The sequence below is a fragment of the Ctenocephalides felis genome, unplaced genomic scaffold, assembly GCF_003426905.1.
Source record: "Ctenocephalides felis isolate EL2017-DRISC unplaced genomic scaffold, ASM342690v1 CF-g0.4_SCAFFOLD_01492, whole genome shotgun sequence".
NCBI classification, from domain to species: Eukaryota; Metazoa; Arthropoda; class Insecta; order Siphonaptera; family Pulicidae; genus Ctenocephalides; species Ctenocephalides felis.
In genome coordinates, this window is record NW_020537646.1 from 6,807,895 (window position 1) to 6,820,840 (window position 12,946).

Here is a 12,946-nt window from a genome sequence, read left to right on the forward strand (position 1 = left end):
ATAGAGCTCTCAAATAATATTATAAGGCAACCCTGAGGTTGACCATTATGATGATACTTATGATGATATTATTAATCATATTGCAACAATGCCCAGATATGCCATTTTCACTTATAATCATTTTAGATCTATTATTTCAATTCAGAACTGATATTACTACTGTTTTAGACGAAGTGGGTATCAAACATAAAACCTGAGGTTGCAAGTTCAAGCTCTTGTAACAAAACCACCACAAGTTCTATGAGAACTTACCTAAGCTTCATATAATTTGATTCGATAAATAGTTAATTATATTTACAGAAAGTATTTATTTAATCCCAGAAACTAATGGGATGATAACGAATTCAATTTATATTTTATATCAACGCAAGTATCAAATAATTATACAAGAATATATATATATATATATATATATATATATATACATCGTTGTAATTTTTATATATATATATATTGCAACCTCATATATATATATATATATATATATATATATATATATACATCGTTGTAATTTTTTTTGGATCACCCTATTTTTATATAGAGATAGGGTATCTAGGCTAGGGGATGTTGAACCTTCAAAAATGCATAGTAATAATTGTTTTTTGTATACCATACAAAAGCATTAATAGTATTTTTTCGAATATTCTTATTATTATTAGCTAAATAGAGTTAGGCGATGCAGCAATTAGAATCATTTGTTTGTTAGTATAAACACAGCCAATGAATCACATATAAACACTAATAATTTATACCATATATCTACAATTTATAGACACTAATTATAAGTCTGAGCCATTAAATTTGTTATTGACATGGTGAACAAAAAAAGTAATTATAGTCATAAATTCACGAAGTATCTTTTTTAAAAATTTTACTAGGTGCTAAAAAAAACACGTGATGTTAGGTGGGGAAGGTGGTTGGTAATTTTAAATATTACTAAGGAGGAGACGAGATCCAAAAATCCTTAAAAAGCAATCACGTGTTAAATAGAAAAAATGAAAATTGGACTTATTTGTCCTTAAGTGAAATCCAAGGATTAAGTACACAAAGGATTTAAAGTATAATTCTTCAATTTATAGACGATATCTAGATTTATATTTGTAAAAATCGATAAAAATTACTAACAAAATATAATAAATTAAAACAGAATTTTGTAAATAAATTGAAGCTAAATATATATTTTGGTGTAGTTTCTATATATACATTGTCGATTGCATCTGAAATAACAAATACGGTACGCACGTGTTTTAAAAGTACGTGATGGTCTGATCGATGCCCTTTTATAGCAAACAAAGTCATCAAAACTGCAATTAATTATTACATTTGTTTGAAACTACGAATGTCTACTGCCTTTTCATATTTACTATCTCTATTATCTTCTCAGTACATCCTGGAATAAATAATTTGACTATAAAACTTTTGTGGTCGGGATGTAAAATGCTTTTTCTCAATAATTAATATTGATTTTAAGTTCAACATCTTGTACTTCCAAAAAGTTATCTTCTTTAAGTATACGAAAATATATCTGCAAATTTTATTCACAAACATCTTTTATATTATTAAAACACTTTTTGTTCCAGTGTTAACTTCAAATTGAAAACATCTCTATATTTCTTCGTGAATCATATGTTTCCATTGAAAGTACTTATTTACAATACGATTTCTGCTTGGAATTTGTTTGAATTCCACAACTCATGAAGAAGAAATCTCAATTTAAATATTCTTACTTGTTTTGTTATTTTTGCTGTTATTTTATTTTTGTTTTCGGAAAAAATGTGTTTAGAAAACTGAAGCATTTGCTTGTGATATATTGTATTTTTAAAAGAAAAATTTAGTAAAAACAAAACTAAGAATGAATAATAAAGAGGTAATATATAAATAATATTCAGTCAACTTTAGAGTCTTTTGATCTTGGTTAGCATATTTGTACTTGATATATTTTTATTATTATAATATTCCTAAATATCTTCAGTACTAGATTTATATTTTGAACTGATATTACTGCTGCTTGATATAAGATCAAAGCTTTTGTCACAGAGCCACGGGAAGACCCTTATAATAAATAGAGAAGAAATATGTTTTTGTTTTAATTTAAAATCCTTTTTTGCAGATCAATAGTAAAATATTTTATTTAACATAGTTTTTTACCAGAATATTATCGTCGCAGTGCATATTTTTATTTCAAGGTCTGAATTCATAGTTTCCGACATAAGTTAGATAGCTTATTGAATTTGTTATCATCCCATTAGTTGATGAGACTAAATAAATATTTTCTGTAAAATTCAAATTACTATTTATTTGTTTAAAAATCGAATCAAATTATATGAAGCTTAGGTACACGACAATATCTCTTGAATCTTGATCAATCTCATAGAACTTGTCGTGGTTTTGTTACAAGAGCTTGGTCTTGCAGCCACAGGTTTTATGTTCGATACCCACTACGTCTAAAACAGTAGTAATATCAGTTTTTACTTGGAATAATAGATCTAAAATATGATTACGAGGAAAAATTGCATATCTGCGCATTGTTGCAATATGTTTGTATATAACTATTTAAAAAAAAAATCACCATCATCATAAAGTGAATTGCCAACCTTTGGGTTGCCTTCTATTTTGAGGGTTTACATCACAGCAGCTCATAGGACACGTAGTTCTGATAATAAAATATAAAATATAAAATGTTCTCTTTATGTCCTTGTATATTTTTTTTTATTTCGGAAGACTAGACAACATCGAACTTATCAATTACATATTTCAGTTCAATGATAAGATAGCGAAGACGACAGTAGAACACATTATGTGCCAATTTTTGGGAAAAAGGTTATGCTATTTCATTCACTGATTATGCAAGAAATATAAAATTAATTTAGTTATCAATATTAATTCATTATCTTTCATTAAATACTTTGATTAGCTCATAATTTTGTTTTAAAACCTTGCACTTTATCTATTGCGGTCAATGAAGGAATGAGTCAGGTGAATTTAGATCAATTATATAGTGATATAAATTAATATCTGAGTAATTTGCAATAGTTATATTATGTATTCAGAAAACACTAATTAGTAATATCTTATAAAATAGGTATTACAAAATAAGTAGAATTTATTCTTTTATATAATAAATAAGAAAAAAAGTTACAAGGCTTCATTAATTTTATAATGTTACGGCAAATTTTATATGCATTTAAGTTGTGACAAACATTATTTTGTAAATATTTTAAAAAATGCAATTGTATTTTAGTTGCAAATATATATGCATATTTATATTCTCACATTTGCATAATAATTGTAATAGAGTTGTTTATATTTATAGCTTGTATTCGGTTTATTATCATATAAAGGATAATAAACAGATAATTTTGTTTTTATGAAGTATAAATTCATATAGGTGTGAGTGGCATTTTGTCTTGAGGCAATTACATTTACTCTATGTTTTATCATGTGCAATTTTATCTATCTAGGCTAATAATTGGCATTTGAAAATAATCGTCCAAGTGTTCATTATTTGCAGAACAGAATGCTAAGTGATCACCTGTATGTATTTATTAATAATTGTGCTTATTACAATGTTCAATACTGACAAGGTTGTCAATTCGTTCAATAATTAATGAAAATTAGTTCACACGACATTGAATGTTCCCACCTACGTTAAACTATTGTTAGTCCATCTACTTTTTATATCAAAATTTGGAAAATGATCTAAACCTTTGAGAAAACGAGGAATTTGGTGAAATCAATTTGTGAAAGAGGAGATCAACTTGTCTTATGCCTTAGTTATGTAACCCAATAAATATTACTTTATTTTTATTTCTGAAATTTCTCTTGGCATCTTGCCAGCATTTCAAAATAGTTGATGCTAAAGTGAAAAATATTTAAAGAAAGGCATCAAATAATTCTGAAGTCGATTCACGAAACTGACGCAATCATCATTGATATTACATATGACATCTTTCATCTTTGCCATACAAATTAGAGACTTTGACATAATCCTCGCAATTGGAGAATCGTGCCTGGATAATAATAACTTCTTGACGATTGAAGAAATTATTGACAATATTAATCAATAAATGCAGTAAAATATATAATAAAATCCTTTGATTTTTATAGCCAAGCTGTTATCATAAGGAATTTAGCTGCTGGTGAATTTAGGCTATTTCTTGATGCAGGTACATCAAAACTATGATACAAAGTTTAAGTTTTTTTGGAAAGCTAATAATATTTACTATATCAATTTTCTGAAGAAGAGAATAAACCATGTCATAGAAACATGGAGATAAATATAATTAAACATTTAAACAAATATTTTTTGGATACAAAAGTGCTTATGTCCCCATTCGTGTGCCCATTTAAAACAGTTCTATTCTTTAATTATTCAAATTACATCGAAATTGAATTGATAAATACTGCAAAATGAATTCCGTAAATTTCGTACGTGCTAACAAAAAGTAATTTCTAATATATGCTAAAATGTTTGCGTGAATTACATAGCTTAATATTTGCATAGTCTTGAATATAAAACTAAAAATAGTAAAATAACAGAACAAAAGTTCAATAGTAATCGAATTTGAATGGGAAATATTGGTCATTGACGCATGTGAATTAATTTGTAGTTAATAAAAGAACCTTGCATGGTGGCAGAGTAGATAGTCAAAACTAACTCGTGCAAAATATTATAGGCCTGTAAGAAGTGGTTTAATTATAAAAAAATATTAAAGTTTTGAAAAATAGGCAGCGCTCTATATTGTTTAATCCGGTCCATTTATATCACATCTAAGATTATTATGTAAGATTAATTTTCTCCCTGATTATCTCTATTTTGCCAAAATATGGGTCCCCATTTACGGTCCACAGACTGCCACTTTGCCATCATTGTCATTGAGTCATTGACATTTTAATAAATATTATCAAAATTTCCAATTGCATACACGTACCTCAACAAAGATGTTATTAATTAAACGTAACCAGCAAACATTATAATTAGTAAATAAAAAATCCTCATATTGAATGATCACCATTGTAGATTCGGATTAATCAACAATGAAATATGCTCTATTGATCTGTGTAATTATAAATAAATGATTCAGAGTCTAAAAAGATTTTGTGGATTAAAATTTGCTGCATAATTTAAGATTCCATGGAATAAAAATGATGATGGAATAGGTAACACCAGTGTTTGAGTACTGGTACCAGAAATGGGTGTTTTTGAATCCATATTCTTGAAGTGAAATTTCATATGGTTAACCAATTTAAAATATTATCTGTATTTTGAAAATACCACAAATGTGAAATACATCATTTTTGTCTTTTTATTTATTTAATTGATCTCAGAATAAAATATTGATCATACACAAGCATTTTACCACACTTTGATTTACCATTATGTATTTATAGTAGCAAATATGTGCTCTATGAAAAAAATTATTGGTAGTTAAATTAATATATATTATTTACTTATTGAAACATAATTTAACTAAATAGTTTTTATAATATGAGACTCTGTAAATTTTAAGTATCACTCATACAATAGTTCAATAATAAATTATTCAAAGCATGACGTACGGTTATAAGTTCATCTTTGGGTTAATTCATATGCGCATAAGAATACAATGCCTTTAGTCATGAATTGCATTTGGTAGATTTTTATATATTCTAACTATTCTTCCGCATTTTTATAAACCTAATTTTTATATTTTTTAACTATTCTGGAAGTTTTGAAAATCGACACCTGGAAAAAATGGTAAAATTCCTGTAGGAGGAGAAGTAATTTCGTCTACCATGATCAGTAATGTCTTTCATGTAAATAGTAATTAAAATATGAACCAATTAAAATGACATTATATATGTATAAATATTTATATAATTATTATAATTGCCATGTAATTTAAAGATACTTAATTGTTATGGGTTATATGAATATAATCAAGATTTTATTTGCACCATGTATTGTAAAATCTGTATATTGTTTTTAAAGGAGCGAATAGTGTTTTTCAGAAGATAGATTTTTTATAATTTATAATATATTTCTATTTTAATTTCAGAGACTTATCGTATGTTAGCAGCTGTATCTTTTGCTGTGACTTTAATTGTAATTGGAATTCCACTGTGGTGGTATACAACAGATGTATACAGGTAAATTTCTTGGAAATTCTTGGAATTTTCTAATTTTCTTTACTGGAAATTAACAAAAGCTCTAATAATAATTTTTTAACTTAACCCAATTATTAAGAGTCATGTACAAATGCAAATAAATGAAATCCAAATAAAAAATACTAAAATTTATTTTATTTTAATATTTTGAGCTATACTGTAAGCCTTAGAAATAATCCTATCTTTATTATTAAATTATTAATGAATGATTTACTTTAATAGGGTGCCTTTGCCATATTCTGGCATAGATGAATTAAAAAATATCAATTTTCAAGTATCTTTAAATATTTACGTTGCCTGTCGAGAAGATTATAGAGCCGATTTACTTGTAGAAGAATTAGACAATAAATTTACAAAATCAGGTAAAAATCAAGAAATCTACTTCTAACATAAATTCTAAAATGATGAATAAACAATCTTTTTTTATTATTTTCAGATTTATTTAATATAACTTTTAAACGAATTATAATACCATTAGAACTTCTGCAACATTCTAAAACTCCTGCAATACTAGAAAATGCTCTTTTGAAGAATATAGATGTTAAAGTGGGTGATTTTATTTTTATTGAATGGTATGCTCTGAAAGATGAAATTTTGGTCACTTCGGATAGATCTGCATATTTCTCTCCAGCAACAAGTTAGTATAATAAATTAATGTGTAAAGTAATTTATGAAAATGCATATGATTGTTATAGTAAAACAATAAGTACTCTCAATAACTACCAGGTTTATTTCTTTGAATCGTAGGAATATACATGATGATTTATATTTTTTTATGATTTGAAACACAATGCAAACACTTATTACAGTGCTTATAGATCAATAAGAAACATCCTGACTTCAAAATTAAATATGAGGTATTAAAAGAATATTTCATTTAGAGCACTTTGCACTCTATTTCTAAGCCATCTCCTTTCATTATGACTACGTCATTGTTAGATTTCTCTCGATCAGATTTTTCTTGGTCAGATTTTTCTTGGTCAGTTTTTTCTTGGTCCGATTTTTCGGCAGGATCATGGTTTTCCTGGAGGTATTTTTGCTCTGGAATGAGTGTTTCATTATTAGTATCAGCCGCCGATGTTAATTTTTCGAACATTTTGTATGCTGATAGTCGTCTAGCCTTTTTCTTTGAACCAGCTGTTCCACTTTGCTCAAACGATCCAACAGAGCACTTTATTGTGAATTGTCTTGCCTGATGTGGCCCCAGATAGTCAGTTATGATAAACTCAGGAGCAGGTAATTTTTGGACTTCACAATGATCTTCTAACTTGTTAATTATATCATAACCAAAACACTTCTCAAAGTTTTCTAATTCAATGTCCTTTGATGGTGGATTAATTTCAGTTAAAAGTTCAGTAAGCTTTTTAATCGCCGATCTGGCTGCATTTTCCTTAGCAACTTTTCTTATTTTGTTGCTTCCTACAACTCTTATATCATTTTCTTTGTACTTCAAAGTAGTTTCATATACAAATAATGTATTGTGCGTATTCGTACTCTCGTGGACTAAGTTAAATTTAGGTTGTATTAAATGAATTGCACATAATTCATACAAGCTATTTACTGGTGATTTTTCTGCCATTGCATAAAATCAATGATATATCAGAATATTACCGTGTCCTATTTCTGGTTTCTCGTTTTTTTATCAAAATGTATTGCCTTGCTTTTGCAGGATCCGAATTATGATCAATCTTGCGTTTAATAACTTTGATAACCACGAAATAATGAAACTAAATTATTTAAACTAATGTTCTAAATAACTGAGCATTTGTTTTGAAAATAAAATTTCTTCAAAGCTTGCTTAAAATGAAATTTGTCATCAACAAAAAACAAATACTGTTCAATGTATAAAATATCTGATAATTTTATGGCCTGGCTGGAGTATAATTTGGACAATATGTTAAATGGATTAGAAATGTTATATTTTATATACTCCCATAGGCCTCTACACTTATTAATTGTATCATTTTTATTTTCTTTTTTTTTTAATTTTTATTTACGGAAGTCAAAACTAAAATACTTTACATCGAATAAAATGATTATATATTACATAAAATCTAATGAATATTGAAGAATTAAATCATAACTTAAAGTTATAACGATCAAACTTTTTTTATATTATACTATTTGTTTCTATTTTTATTAGGTTCTCATAAAATAGCAACAGTATTAGGAGAATGGATTTTAGGTGAAGATTCCTTGAAAACTACATTGAGCTTAATGCGCTCTCATTCTGATAATCAGCGTACTTTTTCACCAGCCAAAGGTGATTTGGAGGAAATCAATGGAAAAGGTAAAAAAAAGTTATATCAAGTTGTGAATTGATATGTTGTGTATTCAAAAAAGTATTCCGATATCAAATCCTGGAAGATTAACAGAGGCAATATGGACAAAATAATAAAAATATAATACAGCTAAGGTTTTTAGTTGCACATCTCTATATTTACTCATTATTAAGTGTTAAATTTCGATTGAAATTACTAAAAGTACGTAAAATATTTAAGTTTTCATTTATTTATTTAAAATTATTTTCAGGAAAGGCTTTCTATTCCAATAATATTCAATTGGACGCAAATGCACGTCGACGAGTACCACCATCTTCCGCCTACGACGTTATGATCACCGTTGTCAATCCAAATCCAGAAGAATTAACAGCTGATTTAGACATAAGAAGTGCAGCTAATGGTAAAAAAATAATTTATACATGATGAAAAAATTTAATTTCAATAATGCAAGTTATTTGTTGTAGATTACATCGTACCTTTTCTCAATGAATTAAGCTCTTTAGCTAATTTTACTGTGAAGTCTCAATGGCTGTACTTCTTGGAACTGGATTATAAACCAAAACAAGTAAGTTTCCTATTCGAATAATACTATGAAGATTTTCTAAGACTATATTATAAGCTTCTTTGCAAAAATCGTCTTTCAGTTATATAAAATCTTCAACTGTTACAACGGTTTATAAACCGTTGCATTCAAATATTACAATATTTATTATAACCTTTAAAGGTGATTGACTCCAGCATTTTGCGTCGACATTTTGCTCTACCAGAAGAGATCCTGCCACATCTTATAACACCTCTGGAGAAAAAACTAGCCTCACATGTTTCCAATAATCCATGTTTGAATTTAGTCATTTACTTACCCAGCTGCAAAACAGCTCCTCTGCATATATACACAAAAAGCGGTAATTATATTAAGTTGAATGATTTATGTATAATTCATTTATTATTTATCATCTATTATTAGGAACAAGAGCGAAATCCAAATCTGGTGTAGATGCATTTCTGTCACCGCGTTGGGGAGGTGTTGTAATATCGAATCCAAGTGTTTCAATATGTGAAAATGCTCTTATACAAGACAACACCCACGTTACTTTTAAACCAGACACATCATTAATTATGGGTACATTCTTGCACCAGCTGAGATTATTATTGGGAATAATGGATAATGTGAGATATCCAATAAAATTATTGATACACATTGATACATAATAATAATATTTGGAATTGTGTTATTATAGAGTGCAATCAGTGGTGCTTCAATAGTAGAATTGGAATCTTTGTCACCTCGCTCATGGGAATTGGATGCTCTAAAACGAGTCAGAACTTTGGAGCATCTCACATCAGCAAGTTTAACTTTGCAATCAATAGCACAACTATTAGGTAATAATTCATAAATTTGCTAAATCAAGAGCGATGTATGTAATTGTAATCTCAATCACAATTATTTACAGATGAAATAAACAATATAGTAATTAATGATGATATTGGAGAATCCATTATTGTAGCTTTGGAAGAGTGCCATATATCAAAACGGTATTTGGAAGAAGGATTATTGGATGAAGCATTCAAGCATTCAAAAATAGCATTTACTTTATCAGAATTAGCATTTACAGATCAAAGCTTATTGGCGTTATTATATTTTCCAGATGATCAGAAGTAAGAAATCATTGTACTGTGCAATAAATGAATGGATGATACTTGATAATATAAAAATATTTCTTTCAGGTATGCAGTTTATATCCCATTATTCTTACCGATTATGATTCCCGTAATTTTATCATTCGGGACTTTGAAGCGCTGGTTGCAAATCTTATATTTCAACAAAGAGAAAACAGATTAATATCAATTAAAACTTTATTCTACTTATTTTTAATTTTATAAATGATCAGGTATGCCGAAAACTTCATAATATTTAAAAGATTTACTTAAGTGATAAAATGTATAAAGAACTTTAAGTTTAATATGTATAATATTGTCAATGATTCATTAAATTGTGTGCATGTATGTTTACATAAATATGTGTATTTGGAAGAGTGCATATCGTTTATTAAACTTTGTATATTAAAAATAATATAATGTTTTAATATTGAGCTTCATAACTTTTATTTATGGAGGATAAGTTTATGCTTTCACCAGAAAAGGTGATTTATTTCATGTTTTCGACGTTTCGGTCATTCAGAATCTTTCAACATTAAAGTTGGAAAAGTATGTAAGGTAAATGTAAACTACAATGGGATAATTCATTATTCTGGGATTACAATATATTCATATCGGTTGTATCCTGATCACCATTTAAAATATGGTCTTGTTGTTAATAAAATTTGGAGATTATTCATCATCATTTTTATATTTTAGGATTATATGCTAATATGGCTTGTTGCTAACAGTTTTGCACTGCATGTAATTTATTTAATTAGCAAAACCATTCGATCAATAACAATCAATTCCTAATAAATTATGATGGTTGAATGTATTTTTAAAAATGGTTTTAATTCAAATCAGAATCTAATGAGAGATGAATTCTAATGAGAGATAAATTCTAATCAGATCAACTCAATTTACCGTTCAAACGATTCAATGTGACCATTTGACGTTTGGAGGTTAAAACTTTCTCTTAAAAAACTTAGGTTAAGTTCTATGCCAAAGAATTAATTAATATTTTCATCTTACGGGTTCCAATTAGTTTATTATAATGAGTGGATGTAAATTATTTCGAAGAATACTATATCTTAGTCAAAGAACAATTTCAAACACCAGTTTTGCCTTAGCACCCTCGGAGTATGTTCCCAAACATTCTCCTGTTATGCAAGCTGATGTGCTAAAACTAGAAGATTTTCTATTTAAACACAAGAAAATCTTAGTCCTCACTGGTGCAGGAATTTCTACAGAATCAGGTAATATAGAAAATATTATATAGCAGTTGGGGATATAGAATCTTGTTAGAAGGATAAATGAAAAGTTACTTACCCTTCAGTTTAACTGGATACCATTATTTATTCCAATTTATAATAAAATTCATCCACAATAATGAAACATTTTCCATTTAGGTATTCCAGATTACAGATCTGAAGGAGTTGGATTGTATGCAAGATCCGATAAGCGACCTATTGTAATACAAGATTTTTTGAACTCAGAAGATGTGAGGAGGAGATATTGGGCAAGAAATTATATTGGCTGGCCAAGGTTTTCTTCTGTTGTGCCAAATGCTACACATTATATTCTAAAGGAATTAGAAGAGGTATTTTTGTCTGGTAATAATCCTTGTATGGAATCACTTTATTTGCTTTGAATGCTTCATTCAAAGACTACACTATACATAATATAATATTAATATTTTACATTGCTTTATTTACAATTTATATATTTATAATTATTAGTACAACTATGATGTTTTTATCCGCAGACAAATAAAATATCTCACATTGTAACACAAAATGTAGACAGATTACATACAAAAGCTGGTTCAAAACGAGTAATTGAATTGCATGGCTCTGCATTCACTGTCGAATGCTTGGGATGTGGATCCACAGTTCCAAGACACGATATTCAAAAAGTGTTAATGTTACTAAATCCAACAATGAGAAACTCTTCCAACATGATCAGACCAGATGGTGATGTGGAATTAACAGACGTAATTCTCATATTACAATTTTATTATATTATTAAGATGAGATTAAGTTAAATATTATATTTTTTAGGATGAAGTGAATAATTTCAAGCTTCCTTGTTGTGTGGAATGTGGTGGCATTCTAAAACCAGAAATAGTATTCTTTGGAGGAAATGTTCCTATGTCAAAAATTGAACACGTAAACCAGCTTGTTGAAGAATGTGATGCCCTCTTAGTTCTTGGATCTAGTCTTACAGTCTTCTCAGGTTATAGGTTAGTTCTTGTCGCACAGGAGTTGAGGAAGTCTATAGGTATCATTAATATAGGTCCTACTCGTGGTGATTCTAAAGCCACTTTAAAGATTGACGCAAATTGTGGAGATATTTTAACAAAAATTTATATACCCAAATAACCACATTGAATAGTATAGGTAATTGATTGTTCTGATTATAAATTAATATTAATCTTCACATTTTGCATAGTATAACATTTAAATATCATAGAATTCCAATTTTAATGTGATATAGTTGCGTTCATAACTGGCAGTACAAATAAACATATAATAGTAATATAACACAATAGGAATTAAGATAAACCTACACTTACAAACTCTTGTAGGTATAATTATTTTTGATAATAGGCAATGTATTTAACATATTGACATTGAGCTTTTTGCGACTTATTTTTCATTAGAATCATTCAATTAATCCTTTAATTCAAGGCATTCATATAGTTATACTATGAAATGTTTATTTTACAATTAAAATAATTTCTAATAAATAAATTTTATTTAATAAGTCAATATGTTAAAAATATCTTTATAAAACAGTAGGTTAATTATGAATAGAGATTTACAACTGGTGATCATTTGTGTAGATTTGACTAATTAGGTTGATTTTCACATTTTTGT

At 27.7% G+C, this 12,946-nt stretch overlaps 2 protein-coding genes across 2 annotated transcripts in view; both read left to right on the forward strand.

Annotated features, from left to right (window-relative positions):
- The window catches only part of LOC113370196 (GPI transamidase component PIG-S), a 29,710-nt gene extending 19,390 nt beyond the window's left edge, over positions 1-10,320 (forward strand). The window contains exons 2-12 of the mRNA XM_026610869.1: positions 6,039-6,129; positions 6,370-6,509; positions 6,584-6,784; positions 8,291-8,437; positions 8,680-8,829; positions 8,894-8,994; positions 9,154-9,331; positions 9,394-9,596; positions 9,668-9,809; positions 9,881-10,085; positions 10,155-10,320. Of these exons, the coding sequence (XP_026466654.1) occupies positions 6,039-6,129; positions 6,370-6,509; positions 6,584-6,784; positions 8,291-8,437; positions 8,680-8,829; positions 8,894-8,994; positions 9,154-9,331; positions 9,394-9,596; positions 9,668-9,809; positions 9,881-10,085; positions 10,155-10,269 (1,673 nt within the window). The 3' untranslated portion in view covers positions 10,270-10,320. The remainder of the gene's footprint in view (positions 1-6,038; positions 6,130-6,369; positions 6,510-6,583; positions 6,785-8,290; positions 8,438-8,679; positions 8,830-8,893; positions 8,995-9,153; positions 9,332-9,393; positions 9,597-9,667; positions 9,810-9,880; positions 10,086-10,154) is intronic.
- Positions 10,321-11,102: 782 nt separating this feature from the next.
- LOC113370605 (NAD-dependent protein deacylase Sirt4) lies at positions 11,103-12,574 on the forward strand. Its single transcript, XM_026611298.1, has 4 exons — positions 11,103-11,323; positions 11,477-11,667; positions 11,833-12,060; positions 12,128-12,574. Exons 1-4 carry the CDS (start codon positions 11,122-11,124, stop codon positions 12,446-12,448), a joined length of 942 nt encoding a protein of 313 aa, XP_026467083.1. The 5' UTR covers positions 11,103-11,121; the 3' UTR covers positions 12,449-12,574.
- Positions 12,575-12,946: the final 372 nt, after the last annotated feature.